The sequence below is a fragment of the Typopeltis vanoorti genome, chromosome 3, assembly GCF_054136105.1.
Source record: "Typopeltis vanoorti isolate ZY-2024b chromosome 3, IOZ_Tvanoo_1.0, whole genome shotgun sequence".
Lineage (NCBI taxonomy): Eukaryota > Metazoa > Arthropoda > Arachnida > Uropygi > Thelyphonidae > Typopeltis > Typopeltis vanoorti.
Window position 1 is genome coordinate 10,619,958 of NC_143551.1, and position 17,213 is coordinate 10,637,170.

Genomic DNA, 17,213 nt, shown 5'->3' on the forward strand with positions numbered 1-17,213 from the left:
GCTTTGATCTGAGAAACTTTTTCTTCTTTCTTTATGGCAGTTTATTTGAATCTTACTGCATACCATACGATCGATGGTCACTTCTAACATTCAAAGTGTTTATAACGGAACAGTTTTGACTTTATCCTCAGCAATCTTTATTTCTGAGGATAAAATCAATTTCACTAATTTTTCTATTTGGACTGTTTCATGTCCACTTCCTATGTGTTTTTTTTCTTGACAAGACAAAAAAATATGATGTACAGGTTTTCTTTTTCTGCAAATTCTATTAACCCTGCTCCTCTATCATCTTTCATGTCATATCCAAACTTTCCCATTGAGCTTTCATCTGATTGTTGTATACCAATTCCAGCATTGAAGTCTCCCATTACAGTTCTGAAATGATGTTTTCTTTTATTGTAAAGTTGGGATACATCATGATAGAAGTCTTAGATTTTGTCAGTGTGACTTATTGTTGGTGCATAGACTTGGATGATCTTAAGGGTATCTTTTTTAGATTAGAAAAACAATACTTGCTATTCGATCAGATATACTTGTGAAATTCTATTATATTGTTCAGTTTTTTATTAATTATTAATCCAACTCCACTGATTCCTTATCTTGGTCTCTATAATACAGTATGTCTGTTTTTTAATTGAATTTCTTCACCATTACATCTAACTTCACACAATATGAGAATGTCCCATTTTAGTCACTTTAGCTCTTCAGTTATTTCATTTAGCCATGATTCACTGCTCAGAGTACTAGAGTTTAAAGTTCCAAGGTCTAGTTTCCAATGGCAATGAGATCTAGATGTCTATATGGCGAGATACTTCTATTGATAGATCCCTTCATCATCTGCAATAAAAACTTGGAATATCATTGCATCTTAAAAAAGCTTGAGCCATTAGAGATGATGAATAAAAAATTAACTATTCCACTAATTGCTTCAGAATGGCCACTTGAACAAGTTTCTAAATAAATTTCTCTTCTCTGAGAGACCAACTTTAACAATAAAGAATGATTAAAAGAACTCCATTTTCTTGTTATATCGAAGTTTCAAGACGTATCAATTTTTAAAACAGTCAGTATTAGAACTACTTTTATGTTGATCCTTGCCTTGCAGAATTTGTTTCATTTCACTTAAAAACAATGCTCCTTTTGAAAAACACCCTAACAAAGCACACAGTAAAATGAATTTTAGAAATCCATCAAACATGAGATAACATTGAATATGAAAGGGAAGATAAATTGTCTCAGATTACATTATTTCAGGACATCATGCATTACCCAAGAAGACAATATTGGGTAATGCATGTTGTTCAAGTAGATTGAAGGGAATTCTCTGATGTAATACAAGTTATATGGTGTCTTAACAGTAACCAGAGCTTCATACTTACATGACTATGTAACTTATTAGTTATACTGGAAGATCGTTATGCCAGTAATCATCTAGGTCTTATGACCTTTTGTGCATGGATCAGATATTTAAAATAAGATAATGCAAGCATACTTGATGAGAGGTCAAGAAAGATTGTGGTGGAAGAGAAATTTGGAGAAGACCAAGCTGGGTTCAAACCCAGTTTGTCAGCCAAACAGGTTGTCAAGGTCAGATTTTCAGTTGACAAATCATAAGAATATGACAAGGACCTGTACTTCAGTTTTGTAGATCTATAAAAGGCATACAAGGTTCCCAGAGAAAAGCTTTTCAAAACACTATAATTATATGGGTGAATGGAACATCATACAGAGTAATACATAGGCTTATATTTAAGTTGTCTGTCAGCAGTTAGAATTAAGGAAATACAGGAAGATGTTTGATGTGAAATCAGGGGTAAGACAAGGATGCACATTATCTCCACTCTTATATGGATCACAATTAAGAAAGTGGCATCAAGCCTGAATTATTAGAATTAAATATGTCAAACTTGGCTCTTTGCTTTATGTACTCCTAAATACATCTAATGCAAGTCTCTAGGATTCACTAACTGAATTGAATAACAACTGTAACAAATTTGGCATGAAAATCAGCAATAAAAAGACCAGAACTATGAAAGTAGGCAGGAGCATAGAAAACTTCAACTGCTTTCTGAATGGAGATCCTATAGAACAAATAAAATATTTCAGTTATTTAGGCACAGTTTTTAGTGAAGATGATAGGTTAAATCTGGAAAGAGACAACAGAATAAGCAGAACTGATATGGTGGGTAGCCAGTGGAATAAATTTATATGGAGAGAAATTAGAAAAATACCAAACTAGCAGTATACAAGAGTGTTCAAATTAGTTTTCAGTTATGGATCTAAGAGTTGGATTAGAAATAAAGCACTTGATCAAAGACTAGAGACCACAGATAAGAAGTTTCTGAGAAAAATTAGGGGAGTGGACTAAGGGCATCAATAGCAGAATCAAATTAAAAATGAAGATATCAGAAAGGAACCTGACATTATTAGCATTCAATAATGTAAAAACAGAGCTAATCTATGGTAGTATGATCACTTAAATTGATTGGCTGAGGAAAGATTAGCAAAACAGGTGTTTGGTGATAAGATGTCAAGGAAGAGAATCAAAGGAAGACCAAGGTCTAGGTGGATTGATTCGGTCAGAAGAGCTTTAGCAGCATGCAGTGGTAAATATGGTAATATTGGAGTTCTCACAAGTAATAGACTGATTTGGAGGAAAACTGGAGATAAATAATCTGAACTTAATCATGTAATGCAGTCATAGTGAGGAAAACCTCTGGAGGGTACATGATAACTAATAATTAAGGAATTGACAGCATACACTAGAAATATAAATTAAATAAACTTTAATATATACTTGCCGATATTTCAGCAAATGTCACATTGCCATCTTCTTGGGAACTTATTACAAAGACAAGTGCACACAAGTACTACATAACAGCAAATGAGAACAGAAGCTAGAAAGTTAACGTTTTCCTAGAGTCCTGATGGTGCCCCCTGCCTGGCTATATTGGTAGTTCTTGGCCTTTGGGCTGAAGTTCTTCTGATAAATGTTTCCCAAATTTGGGGCAGTCTCATGCATCCAAATTTGTTGAGGTTTGGCATGTTCCTAAGGGCTGAGGCTGATTCCATGAATAGTCTTTCATATTTGAACTTGCTGCGGTTCCCCCCCCCCCCCACCCCCCCCCCCCCCCACCCCCCCCCCCCCCCACCCCCCCCCCCCCCCACCCCCCCCCCCCCCCACCCCCCCCCCCCCCCACCCCCCCCCCCCCCCACCCCCCCCCCCCCCCACCCCCCCCCCCCCCCACCCCCCCCCCCCCCCACCCCCCCCCCCCCCCACCCCCCCCCCCCCCCACCCCCCCCCCCCCCCACCCCCCCCCCCCCCCACCCCCCCCCCCCCCCACCCCCCCCCCCCCCCACCCCCCCCCCCCCCCACCCCCCCCCCCCCCCACCCCCCCCCCCCCCCACCCCCCCCCCCCCCCACCCCCCCCCCCCCCCACCCCCCCCCCCCCCCACCCCCCCCCCCCCCCACCCCCCCCCCCCCCCACCCCCCCCCCCCCCCACCCCCCCCCCCCCCCACCCCCCCCCCCCCCCACCCCCCCCCCCCCCCACCCCCCCCCCCCCCCACCCCCCCCCCCCCCCACCCCCCCCCCCCCCCACCCCCAATCATGGGAACACTGGTAAGAACATAGAAAATATCAAGAAGGTGGCAAGATATTCTGGAGGTTGTTGAAGAAGCTCAGAAATGGAGGTAAGTGTTCTGTAAAAGGAATTAGAGCTCATAAAGATGACATGAAAACTTAAGAAAAAGATAACCTTGAGGTATGCAGTAAATACTTTAAAAATAGCTAAATGAAACAATCAGTGACAGCACAGTGGTAAAAAAAACATTGACTAAGCAAACAATTAGAATACATATCCATATATGTATTCATAATTCAGAAAAAGCTGTCAACAACCTGAAATGTGGAAAGACAGCTGGAGTAGATGATATTTGACCAGAAATGCTGAAGTATGGAGGTATAAAATTCTTAAATGGCTGCACTGCATAGTTCAGAAGGCCTGGACAGAGGGATGAATTCAAAATGATTGGAGTAGAAGTCTCATAGTACCAATATATAAAAAGGGAAATAAAACTGAATGAATGTGAGAATTAGAGGTATTTCTCTACTGAGTGTTCCTGGTGAGATTTATGCAAGTGTACCTGAGAAACGGTTGAGAAGGATTGTGGAAGAGAAGCTTGGTGAAGAACAAGCTGGATTAAGGCCAAATAGAGCCTGTGAAGATCGAATTTTCACTTTAAGACAGACAGTTGTGAAATCATGGGAATGTAACAAAGATCTGTATTTAAGTTTTGTCGATTTGGAAAAGGCATATGACAAGGTGCCAAGAGAGAAGCTATTCAATACGCTGCAGTTATATGGTGTCAATGGGGCATTATATCAAGCAATACTTAGTTTTTATTTGAGTTGTAAGTCAGCAGTTAGAATTGAAGTACAGGAAGATGGTTTAATGGTAAATCTGGTGTGAGACAAGGATGTACATTATCCCCTCTGTTATTCATTATCTATATAGATGACATTATGAAGGAAAGTGGTATTGAACCTGATATCAAGATTGGAGATGTTAATATTGGATGATGTTATACTTCTAAATATATCCACTACAAGTCTGCTAGATTCTCTGACTAAATTAAATAACTGTTGTTATAGATATGGTATGAAGGTCAGCATTAAAAAGACAAAGACAATGAAAATAGGTAGAAACATTGAAAATATCAACTGCATTGTGAATGGAGAACTTGTAGAACAAGTAAAACATTTCAGCTACTTAAGCTCGAATATTAGTGAAGACCATAAATTAAATATGGAAATAGACAATAGAATCAACAAAGCTGGTATGGCAGGAAGTCAACTGAATAAATTTATAAGGAATAAGAGAAAAATTAATCCAAACACTGAATTGTCTGCATACAAGAGTGATCAAGCCAATTTTAACTGATGGAGCTGGGTTAGAAATAAAACACTTGACCAAAGACTAGAGACTGCAGTTATGAGAGTCCTGAGAAAGATTAGGAAGTGTTGAACAGATGGAATTTAATGGCAATATCATATTAAAGATGAGGATATTAGGAAAGAACTAAACATTGTTAGCATTTAGGAATGTATTAGCAGAGCTAATCTCACGTGGTATGGTTACTTAAACAGAATGGGAGAGGAAAGATCAGCAAAACAATTATTCCCTGCCAGGTTTGCAGGAAAAGTATCCAGAGGAAGACCAAGATATAGGTGCATTGATACAGTAAAAAGTGCCCTAGAAGATAGAAATATAAGATCTGATAATGTTGGAATCTTGACAGGTAACAGATTGATTTGGAGGAAAATTGTAGATAGGAAGTTAGTAATGATGTAAGTTTCCTGTAGTACTGTCATAACCTGTACACCCCTTGAGGATACATGTCAGTAAATTGATGATTAACTCTATATTTGAACCTAATAGTTAAAAAAAAAATAAACCAACTAAAAGTATACAGTTCGTTAGTCCTACCAGTCTTATTGTATGGAAATGAAGTTTATGAGTGAGAAAAACTGCAAAGTATGCTCTATTCAAACACAAAAGTAATGAAGAAATTATGAAAGAATTAAGCCAGAAATCAGTAATAAAAAAAAATTAAAAAATATAAACATAAATTGATGGGACATGCTGAAAGAATGAAAACAGAAAGATTACCAAAATGTCATGTCATCTTCCTTATACCCTCTTTTACCTTGCATTGTCGAGGGTCCATTGATCATCGGACCTCACTCCGTTTACAGGATAAGGTGGTCAGCCTTATGCCCCGGTTTATCCTATGGCCTGTAGTGTTGAGTTCTCAAGGCCAGTTTGCCTGCTTTGCAGGATGAAAAACCCCAGAATAAACTGGGGAAAAAACCCTGCTGTCCACACCCAAGACTGGCTAACTTGGCTATGGCTGAGGAAGATCCTTCAACTCCTCACGTCACCAACGGGAATCGAACCTAGGACACTCCTTCCCCAGGCATATGGTTGCGAAGTGCATAGCCACTAGGCTAACTGTGCGGACTGAAAACAAGCCTTAAATTACAAGCACTATGAAAAAGAAAACCAGTATGTCCTCTTCAAAGATGACTTCTAAGGCCAGAACTGGCTACTCTGGGCCTAAATCCTCGACAAGCAATGTGATGTCATCATCACGTTGCTTGTAAGGGATTCTTTCACCTGGAAACTCAGGTTTTTCATCCCTCAGAACAGGAAAACTGTCCTCGTAAACACAGAGATTTACAGCCATTAATACTTATGACAAACTGTGGTATCCCCATTCCCATGCTCATTCACTCAGTTTCAAGTCTTCTTGTAAAGCTACATCTCTATTCATAGTTCATCTCAATGTTGCATTATCTGCAAACGAGCATATCCCCATTCAAATCTTACCCAATATCATTAACATACTGTTAAACAGCAATGCTCCTAAAACAGACTGCTGAGGCACAGCACTAGTGACTTTCCACTGGTAACATTGTTCAAGTTTTGATTGACTTTTAAAAAAAAAAAAATAATAAAAATACTGAAGTGTAGTGTATGTGTTATGCTTTTGTTATGTTTAGTTAAATTAATTACATAGTCAAGTAGACAGTCATATACTACAATGTGATTGCTAATTAATCACTAACAGGAATGTAACTGATCAGTAATAATGTTAAGTTCCTCCTCTTCCTCTTAAGTAGAGTCGAAGAAAGAAGTGGAAATGAAGTAGTGAAACCTGAGATTAATGGTCAAGAAGAAGAAAAGAGGGATTTAGATATTACAGTTGATAGTGTAAAAGACCATTTGAGGTAAACATTGTTTTATCTTTTAGTAATTTAGAACAGTGTTTCAAAATTTTCTCTCTGTGATCCTGAATAAAAAATACATTTTACAAATTTGTCCCATCACACACACACACACACAAAAATATACATACAGGGTGATCAAAACTAACGTATCCCTGTTTAAGGCCTTGTGGAGTGCCATCCATTGATCGAAATGCTGCACAACTTTTCAGGAATACATTATGCATCATGTGGAAACGATATCAGAGGGGAAAAAATAAAGTAATTAATGAAATTTACCATCAGGGGCTTTGTAAACACTAAGTGCATGGATAAATACATAATCATGCATATCAAAATGCATATCATGCAAAAAAAATACACAGGGTTTTCCCGTCATTCTGGTTGTTAATGCTGTCCACAGTGATGGTACTAACCTTGATCTAAGATGCTTTGCTTGTGAAGCTATACTGCCTAAACAATTGCAGTACTGTTGCTACACTCAACGAATTTCATCTAGGAGTGTCTGTCTAATAAAAACTAAAGCTTCCTCTGTGTGTGTGGCCAAATAGCCAACACATTGCTGATGCAACAAATCTTACTTGGAATGAGTCTAAAAATTTCAAATTCTGGGAAATGGTGAATCTTAACTCCCAACAATAATCTTGCCTTCAAATTGTAAAATATATCTGTTATGCATACAGTTTTTTTTTATCATTGGTTTCCTGATGTGTACTCTCAAGGGGTGTTCAGGCTATTGCAACAGTACTGCATGATTAAGTTTACATTATTATTAATCTCTAAGGGTCCAATAGATCATTTATTTACAATATATCTCATTGGAGAAAAATATATTGAACATAATAAATCATATTTTTTCAACTAGGAGGAGAACTCCTCTAAATCACCTTTAAGAATTGTGGAAAATCAACTGGGGCTTCTGACATAATGTCCAATCCTTTGTGATTAGTGGGTATCCAGTGCATACTGAACAAATTCAGGTGGGCTGGCAATGAGGGATATAGCTGACCAAATTGTACTCTTTAGCTTCAACTAGAAATATATATGATAGTACAACAGTTTACAATATTCCCATATTCATGTACGTGAATTGTCGTTTTTCTTATATATACTCTGATGTGATACACATCACGAAATATTAGCAAGTTATATTAAAATCTTTATTTCATTACATAATTTAAGTGTATCACTTCATTACATTTTGCTTAATGTTTTTATTATTTATATGGCCACTCCACAGATTCAAGACTCATCATACAAAACCACCTCTGTCCATTAACACAGTACCTATCATACATCTCCTTAAACCTATTCACTGTTGAGGTGCTCACAGCCCCTTCTGGCAATATGTTCCACTCCTTCATAACTCCAAATAAAGAACCTAGTTCACACCCCCCTTACTGACTATTCTCTTAGAAAACTTCCACGTATGATGTCTTGTTTTTTCCCTACTCCCCGTGTATTGAAAAGTTTCTTCTGTGTCAGTCTTGTAGAATCCCTTTCATTCCACAACAAACCTGTCACCAGCTTGGTCACTTGTCTCTGAATTCTCTCCTCTACCTCTCGATCCCCAAGAAACAACTGACTAAATCTCTGCACATTAATTAACATGTGACCGAATCATAGCTTATAATGAGGAATAATAACTTCCCTATCTTTCCCTGTTGGTGTATTCTTCAGCATTCAAGTAATCCTCTGAGCTATTTTGCCAACCCTTGCAGTTCTCCCTCTGAATTTCAGATCTCTCTCCACCATTACCCACAGATCCTTAGCCTCATCAGCTTCCTGTAAACTAATACCATCAGTATGATACGGAATGTGTAATCTTTTCATCCCCAAATGCATTTCCTTGCATTTTACAACATTGAATTGATAACGATTGTCCTTTGTCTGCACTGGAGATTTATTTAAATCATCCTGTATTATATCTACATCACTTATCAATTATTGCCCTCCCTAGTTTTGCATCATTGGCAAACATCTGAAATTATTATTATTTACGGCATCTCCATGGAGCCTGGAGACTCATTGCGGAAGATCCAAATCAATCATCATACGCACAAATCCTATCATACTTTTCCTTGAATCCATTCCACTCACTGAACACACTCCATGCAAAAAATCTGGTCCACACTGTACACACCCCTACTAGCCACTCTTACACAACTTCCACAGATGGCCAATAGTTCTCTCACAATTTGTCATATATTGAAAAATTTCACTTGTATCGATTTTATAAAACCCTTTTAATATCTTAAAAGTTTCTATCGTCCTCTCTTTTCCACCTATCAACTAAACTTTGTAACCTGCAAACCTTCAGCCTATCCTCATAGGGAGTAGTACTCCACAGACCTGTCATCATTTCGGTCACTCTTCTCTGAATCCTTTCGACCACCACCTGGTCCCGAAGAAACCCAGGTGACCAAATCTGTGCACAATAGTCAAGATGTGGCTGAATCATAGCCTTATAAAGAGAGATAATAACTTCCTTATGTTAGCATGTTTTTCTTCATCTAACTTTTCCAGTATACCCTCTGAACTTTAACTCTTTGTCCACCATTATCTCCATGTCTCTAGCCTCATCAGTTTCCTACAAACTAATGCGATCAATATGATACACCATATGCAACCTTTTAAAATGAAGTGCATAACCTTACTCATTATCTTTTTGTCCACAATGCCAATTTAAGTCATCCTGCATGATACCTTCATCTTTATCAACTATTGCTTTCCCCAGTTTTGCATCATCATCAGCAGCATACAATTGAATATCCCCTCTTAAATCTTTTCCTATGTCATTGATATACAATTAAAGAGTAGTGGCCCTAATATCAAATTCTGTGGTACTCCACTATCATCATCAAATTCCTGATATATATCCTCAAGGGGTGTACAGGATATGATACTACTACATGAAAAATGATCATTACTAAAAGATTAGGCTTTTCCTATGCAAATGCAAACAGAGTATTCTGGCAGACCATTCGCTGCCTTCGAGGGAGAAAATCATGCACAGCAAGGGCAATTAAGGCCTCTGATGGTGCACTTTTAATTTTAACAACTGAGAAGGATATCCTCCACAGATGGAGAATACTTTGAGAACCTTCTTAATCCAGGTGGCCCAACAGTTGTGGACATCGAAGAGGTGCAGATCGGGGCGATGACTAGTCTCACAGTAGAAGAGATCCATTTAGCAATAAAATTGCAAAAATCGGGCAAGGCTGCTGGTGATGATGAAATTCGGCCCGAAATGCTGAAAGCCTTAAATCGAGACAGCATTCTCTTGCTGGCTCGAGTGCGTTAGGCTGCTTGGATATCCGGGTGAGCACCAAAGCAATGGCAGACAGGCATAATAATACCAGTCTTCAAGAAGGGAGATCAGAGAGATTATAGCAACTATCGTGGCATCTCTCTGCTCAGCCTGCTTGGGAAAGTATATGCTAGGTGCTTGGAAAGAAGGTGCAGGAGCATAGTTGAGTCAAAGTTCCAGAAAGAACAATGTGCCTTTCGTTCTGGTAGAAGCACACCAAATCTTCACTTTGAGGCAAGTTAAGACTTGCCTCAAAGTGAAGTTGACTTCCTACTGAGAAATCTTGGAAATATGCCAAGAATGTCTACAAATGTTTTGTGGACTTGGAGAAGGCATATGACCGGGTTCTTCGGGATAGCTTTGGCAAGTAGTACAGGAGTATGGAGTGGATGGCAAACTATTAGCTGCTATAAAGTTCCTGTATGAATGCACGGAATTTTGTGTCGGGGTAAACAGCACAAAATCCGAACCTTTCACAGTCTCTATTGGCCTCCGCCAAGGGTGTGTTCTGTCACCCCTCCTTTCCATAATATTTATGGACTGGATTGATAGGCAGTGAGTGTGTCAGAATTGGAAGATGTAGCATTTGATGTCTGCTTTTTGCAGATGACCTAGTTCTGCTTAGCTCTTCCACAAATGACTTCCAGTGGACCTTGGATAGGTTTGTAGATGTTTGTGCAGAAGCCGGAATGAAGATCTGTGTGGCCAAAACTGAAACATTTGTGGTCTCAAGACAACCATCCCAGTGCACTCTACATGTGAGTGGAGTACCACTAAGGCAGGTGAAGTTTAAATACCTTGGGTCCATATTCATGAGTGATGGAAAGTGGGACATAGAGCTAGATACTGGCTCAATATGCACAATATTGCGGGAGCTTGGCCGTTCGGTAGTATTGAAGTGGGAGTTAAGCCAGAAGTCAAAGCTGGCTGTCTTCAATACAGTCTATGTCCCCATCTTCACCTATGGTCATGAGAGTTGGGTAATGACTGAAAGAATGCGGACACGAATCGAAGTGGCTGAAATGAGGTTCCTTTGATAGGTTGCAGGGCTGACAAGACTCGACAGTCAGAAGCTCTGCAATTCAGGAAATCCTCAATAATCAACTGTTGCTTCTCTGTGTTGAGAGATCACAGTTACGTTGGTATGGGCACCTGCTCAGAATGCCACGAGAGGTTCCTGCAGCATGCTCTTTGCCAAGCCAGAGGATGAAAGGCAAAGGACTCGCTGAATAGATTATATCCAAAACATTGGATGGACACGTTTGGGAGTCCCACCAGAACACCTGAGCTTAGTGATGGAGGATCATGACCATTGGAAGTTCCTCTTGCAGCTGCTGCCCCCAACCCAGTTAAGAAAGGTGGGCCTTGAAGATGAATGAATGAATACTAACTTCCTATCTACCATTCTCCTCCAAATCAGTCTTACCTGTCAAGACTCCAACATTATCAGATCTAATATTTCTCTTCTAAGGCACTTTTTACTGCATCAATCCACCTATATCTTGGTCTTCGTCCTGCATCAATCTGCTTTACTCTACTGCATCAAACCACCTATATCTGGGTCTTTTTCCTGCAAACCTGGCAGAGAACGCTTGTTTTACTAATGTTTCCTCTCTCATTCTGTTTAAGTGACCATACAACCTGAGATTAGCTCTGCTAATGCATACCTGGATGCTGATAATGTCAATTTCTTTTCTAATATCCTCGTTTTTAATAAAATATTGCCATTAATGCCATCTGTTCATGCTCCTCAGAACTCATATCTGCAGTCTCTAGTCTTTGGTCAAGTGTTTTACTTCTGCCCAGCTCTCAGATCCATAAGTTAAAATTGGCTTGAATACTATCTTGTATACAGCTAATTTAGTGTTTTGGCTAATTTCTTTCTTATATAAATTTATTCAGTTGACTTCCTACCATACCAGCTTTATTAATTCTGTTGTCTATTTCCATATTTAATTTACCGTCTTCAATAAAAATCGTGCCTAAGTAGCTGATATGTTTTACTTGTTCTATAGGTTCTCCATTCATAATGCAGTTGATATTTTCAATGTTTCTACCTATTTTTATTGCTGATCTTCATACCATATCTATTACAACAGTTATTCACTTTAGTCAGGGAATCTTGCAGACTTGTAGCAGATTTATTTAGAAGTATAACATCATCTGCATAAAGTGAAGAGCTGAGATTAACATCTCCAATTTTGGTATCAGGTTTAATACCACTTTCCTTCATAATATGATCCATATAGATAATGAATAATAGAGGAGATAATGTACATCCTTCTCTGACACCAGATTTAACATTAAATCACCTTCTTGTACTTCAATTCTAACTGCTGACTTACAACTCAAAGGCTAAGTATTGCTCGATATAATGTCCCATTGACACCATATAACTGTAGGGTTTCAAATGGCTTCTCTCTCTCTCTTGGCACCTTGTCACATGCCTTTTCCAGATCTACAAAACTTAAATACAAATCTTTGTTATATTCCCATAATTTTTCAACTATATGTCGTAAAGTGAAAATCTGATCCTGACAGCCTCTATTTGGCCTGAATCCAGCTTGTTCTTCACCAAGCTTCTCTTCCGCAATCTTTCTCAAGTATACTTGCATATATCTTACCTGGAACGCTCAATAGAGAAATACCTCTGTAATTCTCACATTCAGTTTTATTTCCCTTTTTATATATGGGTACTATGAGAGCTCTACTCCAATCATCTGGAATTCATTCCTCTGTCCAGGCCTTCTGAACTATGCAGTGTAGCCACTGTAAGACTTTTATACCACCATACTTCAGCATTTCTGGTCAAATATCATCCACTCCTGTTGCCTTTCCACATTTCAGGCTTTTGATGGCTTTTTCTACTTCAAGTATGGATATGTATTCCTGACTGCATTCCTGGTCAGTGTTTTTTACCACTGTGCTGTCATCATTGCTTGTTTCATTTAGCAGTTTTTCAAGGTAATTACTCCATACTTTAAGGATATCTTTTTCTCCAGTTTTCATGTCATCTTTATAATCTCTAACTCCTTTTACAGCACTCTTTCTCCATTCCTGAGCTTCTTCAACAACCTTCAGAATATTTTGCCACCTTTTTGATATTTATTTTCTATGTTCCTGCCAAAGTCCTCCCATGACTTGTTTAGCTAGTTTTACACAGTGTTTAGCTTTCTTACATTTTTCTCTGTATTCTCTAAGAGCACAAGCTGACTTATTTGCCAGGAACTTTTGATATGCTTTTTTCTTTTCTTTCACTGCCTCGTTAACTCCACTAGTGACCATCATTCTCCTACACTCTACTCCACCATATTCTACTCCCTGGTGTCTGTTATTCAGCCAACATTGAGGTAGATGAACAGGAGGTGTTCAGCATATTAAAAATATGAATGTGAACACATTCTACTAGCTTCATATCCATTCCCATCTACTCCAGTTTTTGTAATAGTTTTCCACCGGGTATTCTGTCGATTGCCGTGGCAAAGTCAAGCGGTACCATGATGTAGCTATTACCTTGATCCATTTCTGCTGTCACTTTTTCCTGTCTTTTGATCCGCCATCTTGCTTTAATGTTGTTCTTATTAAGGTTAATTAATTGTATGTTGATTACTAATCCAAATATAGGGAAATTTCTATTATACCGTGCCACCCTATATTCAGATTAGTCAATGCAAAATAGTATAATCAAATATTAATTAACTTTAGCAGTCTAATCTTTATATATAGACCGAATTTTACATTAACATTTGATGTTCCCGCTAGGTCCGATAATTTTATGAACGGTGCAGTGGAAAAGAATCAGGCTGACAACAAATTTAAATCAATAAAACAAAACATTTAATGCAAGGTTATATAATATATACATAAGCATACTTTGGATACAAGATAATGCAAAATTAACTCAGTTCAACTACACATAACATTCACTTAACTTTTGGTATTAAACACTGAGCTTAAAAATCTAATTTCTCCTTAATAGGCAAAGATAGTTCTAAAGTTCTTTACCACTGAAATTCACAGCAAATATTTTTACAATAGTATTCTTTATCTATCCCTTAGTCAGAAATCGCATAGCTCAGTCAAGAGATAGCTATCACTTTAGGGGGGTGGGGAGGAGACTATTAATCTTCTGGCTTCGGCTAATTTCAGCATAAACACCACAGTTAATGTTAGGATTTAATAGAAGGAGGTAACTCTTATAACTTCACTCTAAAATGCTATAAAGCACAACTGTTCTTACCGGAATAAATCTTTGCACATATTATTCACCGAGGCATACATAATACTTTAGATAATTATCACACTGGAGCTACATATTTCAAAAGTAATCTTCTTTAAACTAACTTAATCTTTAATTTCAGCACATCACATATGCAGACACACTTGCACTAGAAAATTCACTTATTCCTCACATACTACTTTGCAATAGAATCAGCCTTCCACTAATCTTCCTTTAAAGCACTGGAATACAACATTAATTTCAGAATTCCATATCAATATTCTGAGTTGTCAATTTACATTTCGATCCTTCGTAATCTGATCGCAGCACTTTTACTTAACTCCGTGCTGCCAATAAATTATTTCCTCGTCTGTATTGTACTGTTCTCAGTGCCATTACTGTACTAAGTGCTCCAATTGTATTTAATCCCTAGTTCTAGTGCTGACCCACTGCTCTTGTTTTTTCTTGCTTTCCGTTTATATATATTTTCACTCCGCTTTCCTGCCAAAACTTGTTCTCACTGTCTAGCTTATATCAATTCCATCTCACATCCATAACTCACGCACCACTACGCTCACGCTTTCTATTTTTAACTCTGTCTCCATGACAACAATTAAAGCAGTACATAAGCATTGCATAACGTTTTACCTTTACATACAGAAACTAAATAAAAGGATATTTTTCAATTCAAATAATATATAATTAAATATGATGAACACATTCTTCTACTATTAATATAGGAATAAATAAAATAATCTGAACGTTATTTTTATATACAGAGTCCTTTCCATTATTAATACATATCCTAGATTAAATAATTAAATAAAAAAAATCTCAAAGGTAATTATATGAATAATAGTTTATAATAAGAGATTTACATTAAATAATAACTACAAATGTAGCCTTTGATATGGTGGAATATGTTGGATTCTGAAGGGAGTATTAATAACTTTAATTTCTCTTCATTCAGAATCCAACAATATCCATTCCCATCCGCTCCAGTTTTTGTAATAGTTTTCCACCGGGTATTCTGTCGATTGCCATGGCAAAGTCAAGTGGTATCATGATGTAGCTATTACCTTAATCCATTCCTGCTGTCACTTTTTATTATTAAATGTGAATAAGTTACTAAGACTGGACCTACCCCTTTACAAAGCCATGCTACCCACTATAGAGTATTGCATCTCTATCCACCCACAATCGTATTTTACCTTTCACTAACTTTTTCAGTACTTTAACAATCACCACTCCTGATATAATAATTGGTCTGTAGTTTGCTACTTCTGTCTTGGAGCATCTTTATGCAATAGTACTATCTTACCCTTTTTTGCACTCCCTTGATACCCTGCAGGGATGACTTAGATTGAACAACTTCATCAGCAGTGGTTCAAATTGTCTTGCACAGATATGCCATCCAGTCCCACTACTGTGTTCACATTCATATTTTTTAATATGCTGAACACCTGTTCATGTACCTCAATGTTGATATTATTATTTAGGCCTCCAAGGAGTCAAAAGACTCATCACGGGAGGTCCTTCCTAGGAAACAAGTCTATCAAGACTCATCGTGGGAGGTCTGTCCTAGGAAACAGTCTTTCATACCACTCCTTAAGCTCATTGATCATTCTCGCTCTCACGACTCTATCAGGCAATGCATTCCACGGTTCAACCACCCTCCATGCAAAGAAACCACTCCTCACCCTCTTGCTCACAGTTTTCTTTCGTAACTTCCAGGGATTGCCCCTTGTCATCACTCCTTCCTGCTGTTCAACCAAGCGAAAGAACTCCCCAATGTCAACCCTGTAACCACGTCTCAACATTTTTTCTAAATCATATCACCTCTCCTCCTCCTATCCACCAAACTATGCAGTCCATATTCCCTCAGCCGATCCTCATAACTAACATTGTACAGTCCTAAAACTGTCTTTGTTATCTGCTTTTGTACCCTTTCCACAGTTAATTTAATCCCCTTCAAATCCTGTGGACCAAATCTGAGAACAATAGTCTTAAGTGTGGCCTGATCAGGGTCTTAAACATTAGCAACTATAAAAATCACCACCTAAAGTAAAGGATTCTATGCCTTTTGCAAAATGATCACTAAGCAACTCTATTTCTTTTGGTTCAGTCACCTTTCAGCCAGCCATGAGCATTGTGTAAAGTCATTCTACCATGTTCATTTTTCCTCTTGCTACATAACAAAAAAAAAATGTTTACTTTGGCCTTCTTGCTTGCAACTTGTACTGCTCATGAGTATACCGATCACTTTTTTCTTTATATTTCCTCCACAATGTTTTTTTTTTTGCAGCTCTTGCTTTATATCCCCACTCATCCACTTAATTTCAACATGGTTTATCTTCCTGATCTTAGGTATGCAGTCTGATACTGCTACCATCAAGCAATCTCTGACTACTTGCCATACATACTAACATTTTTTCCTTGTAGCTTCTCAAGCCACGACACTGTTCCCAGATGACTCCTGAGGCTCTCATAATCACCAGCCTTATAATTCAGCATAAACCCTTTCTTGACAGACAACTCCATTTTTGGCAACTTCATTTTGGCAATCATGGCCTTTCTTGCTGTTCATTTTTGCTTCCACTAACAACTTTCATATCTTCTCTCATTGCATATTTCTTACCTTTCAAATCATTTATGTCAGCCAATGTAATCAACTCGTTCACTCCATTCTTCTGCATACTTACAGCATTACTAACATCCTTTATCTTCACACCTGAAAAACATGTTTTCTTCACTCTCATTAAGTATACCTCTTATATCATCGAATCCTCCATACAATACTATCTCTTTTCTCCCAGTCTCTCACACTTTTATGCCTTCCCATTCACTCTTTCTTTCATGCTTTGTCCTTCCTTGCCACTCGCAAATATCCCCCTTT

The 17,213-nt window shown here is 38.2% G+C and overlaps 1 protein-coding gene across 3 annotated transcripts in view; it reads left to right on the plus strand.

Moving 5' to 3' along the window:
• The window catches only part of LOC150107906 (lethal(2) giant larvae protein homolog 1-like), a 443,798-nt gene that overhangs the window by 339,158 nt on the left and 87,427 nt on the right, over window positions 1-17,213 (plus strand). For 2 of the 3 annotated variants that reach the window (XM_090415428.1, XM_090415430.1), the window contains exon 23: window positions 6,681-6,791. In XM_090415428.1, the coding sequence (XP_090271554.1) occupies window positions 6,681-6,791 (111 nt within the window). The remainder of the gene's footprint in view (window positions 1-6,680; window positions 6,792-17,213) is intronic. The other variant, XM_090415429.1, reaches the window with a different exon arrangement.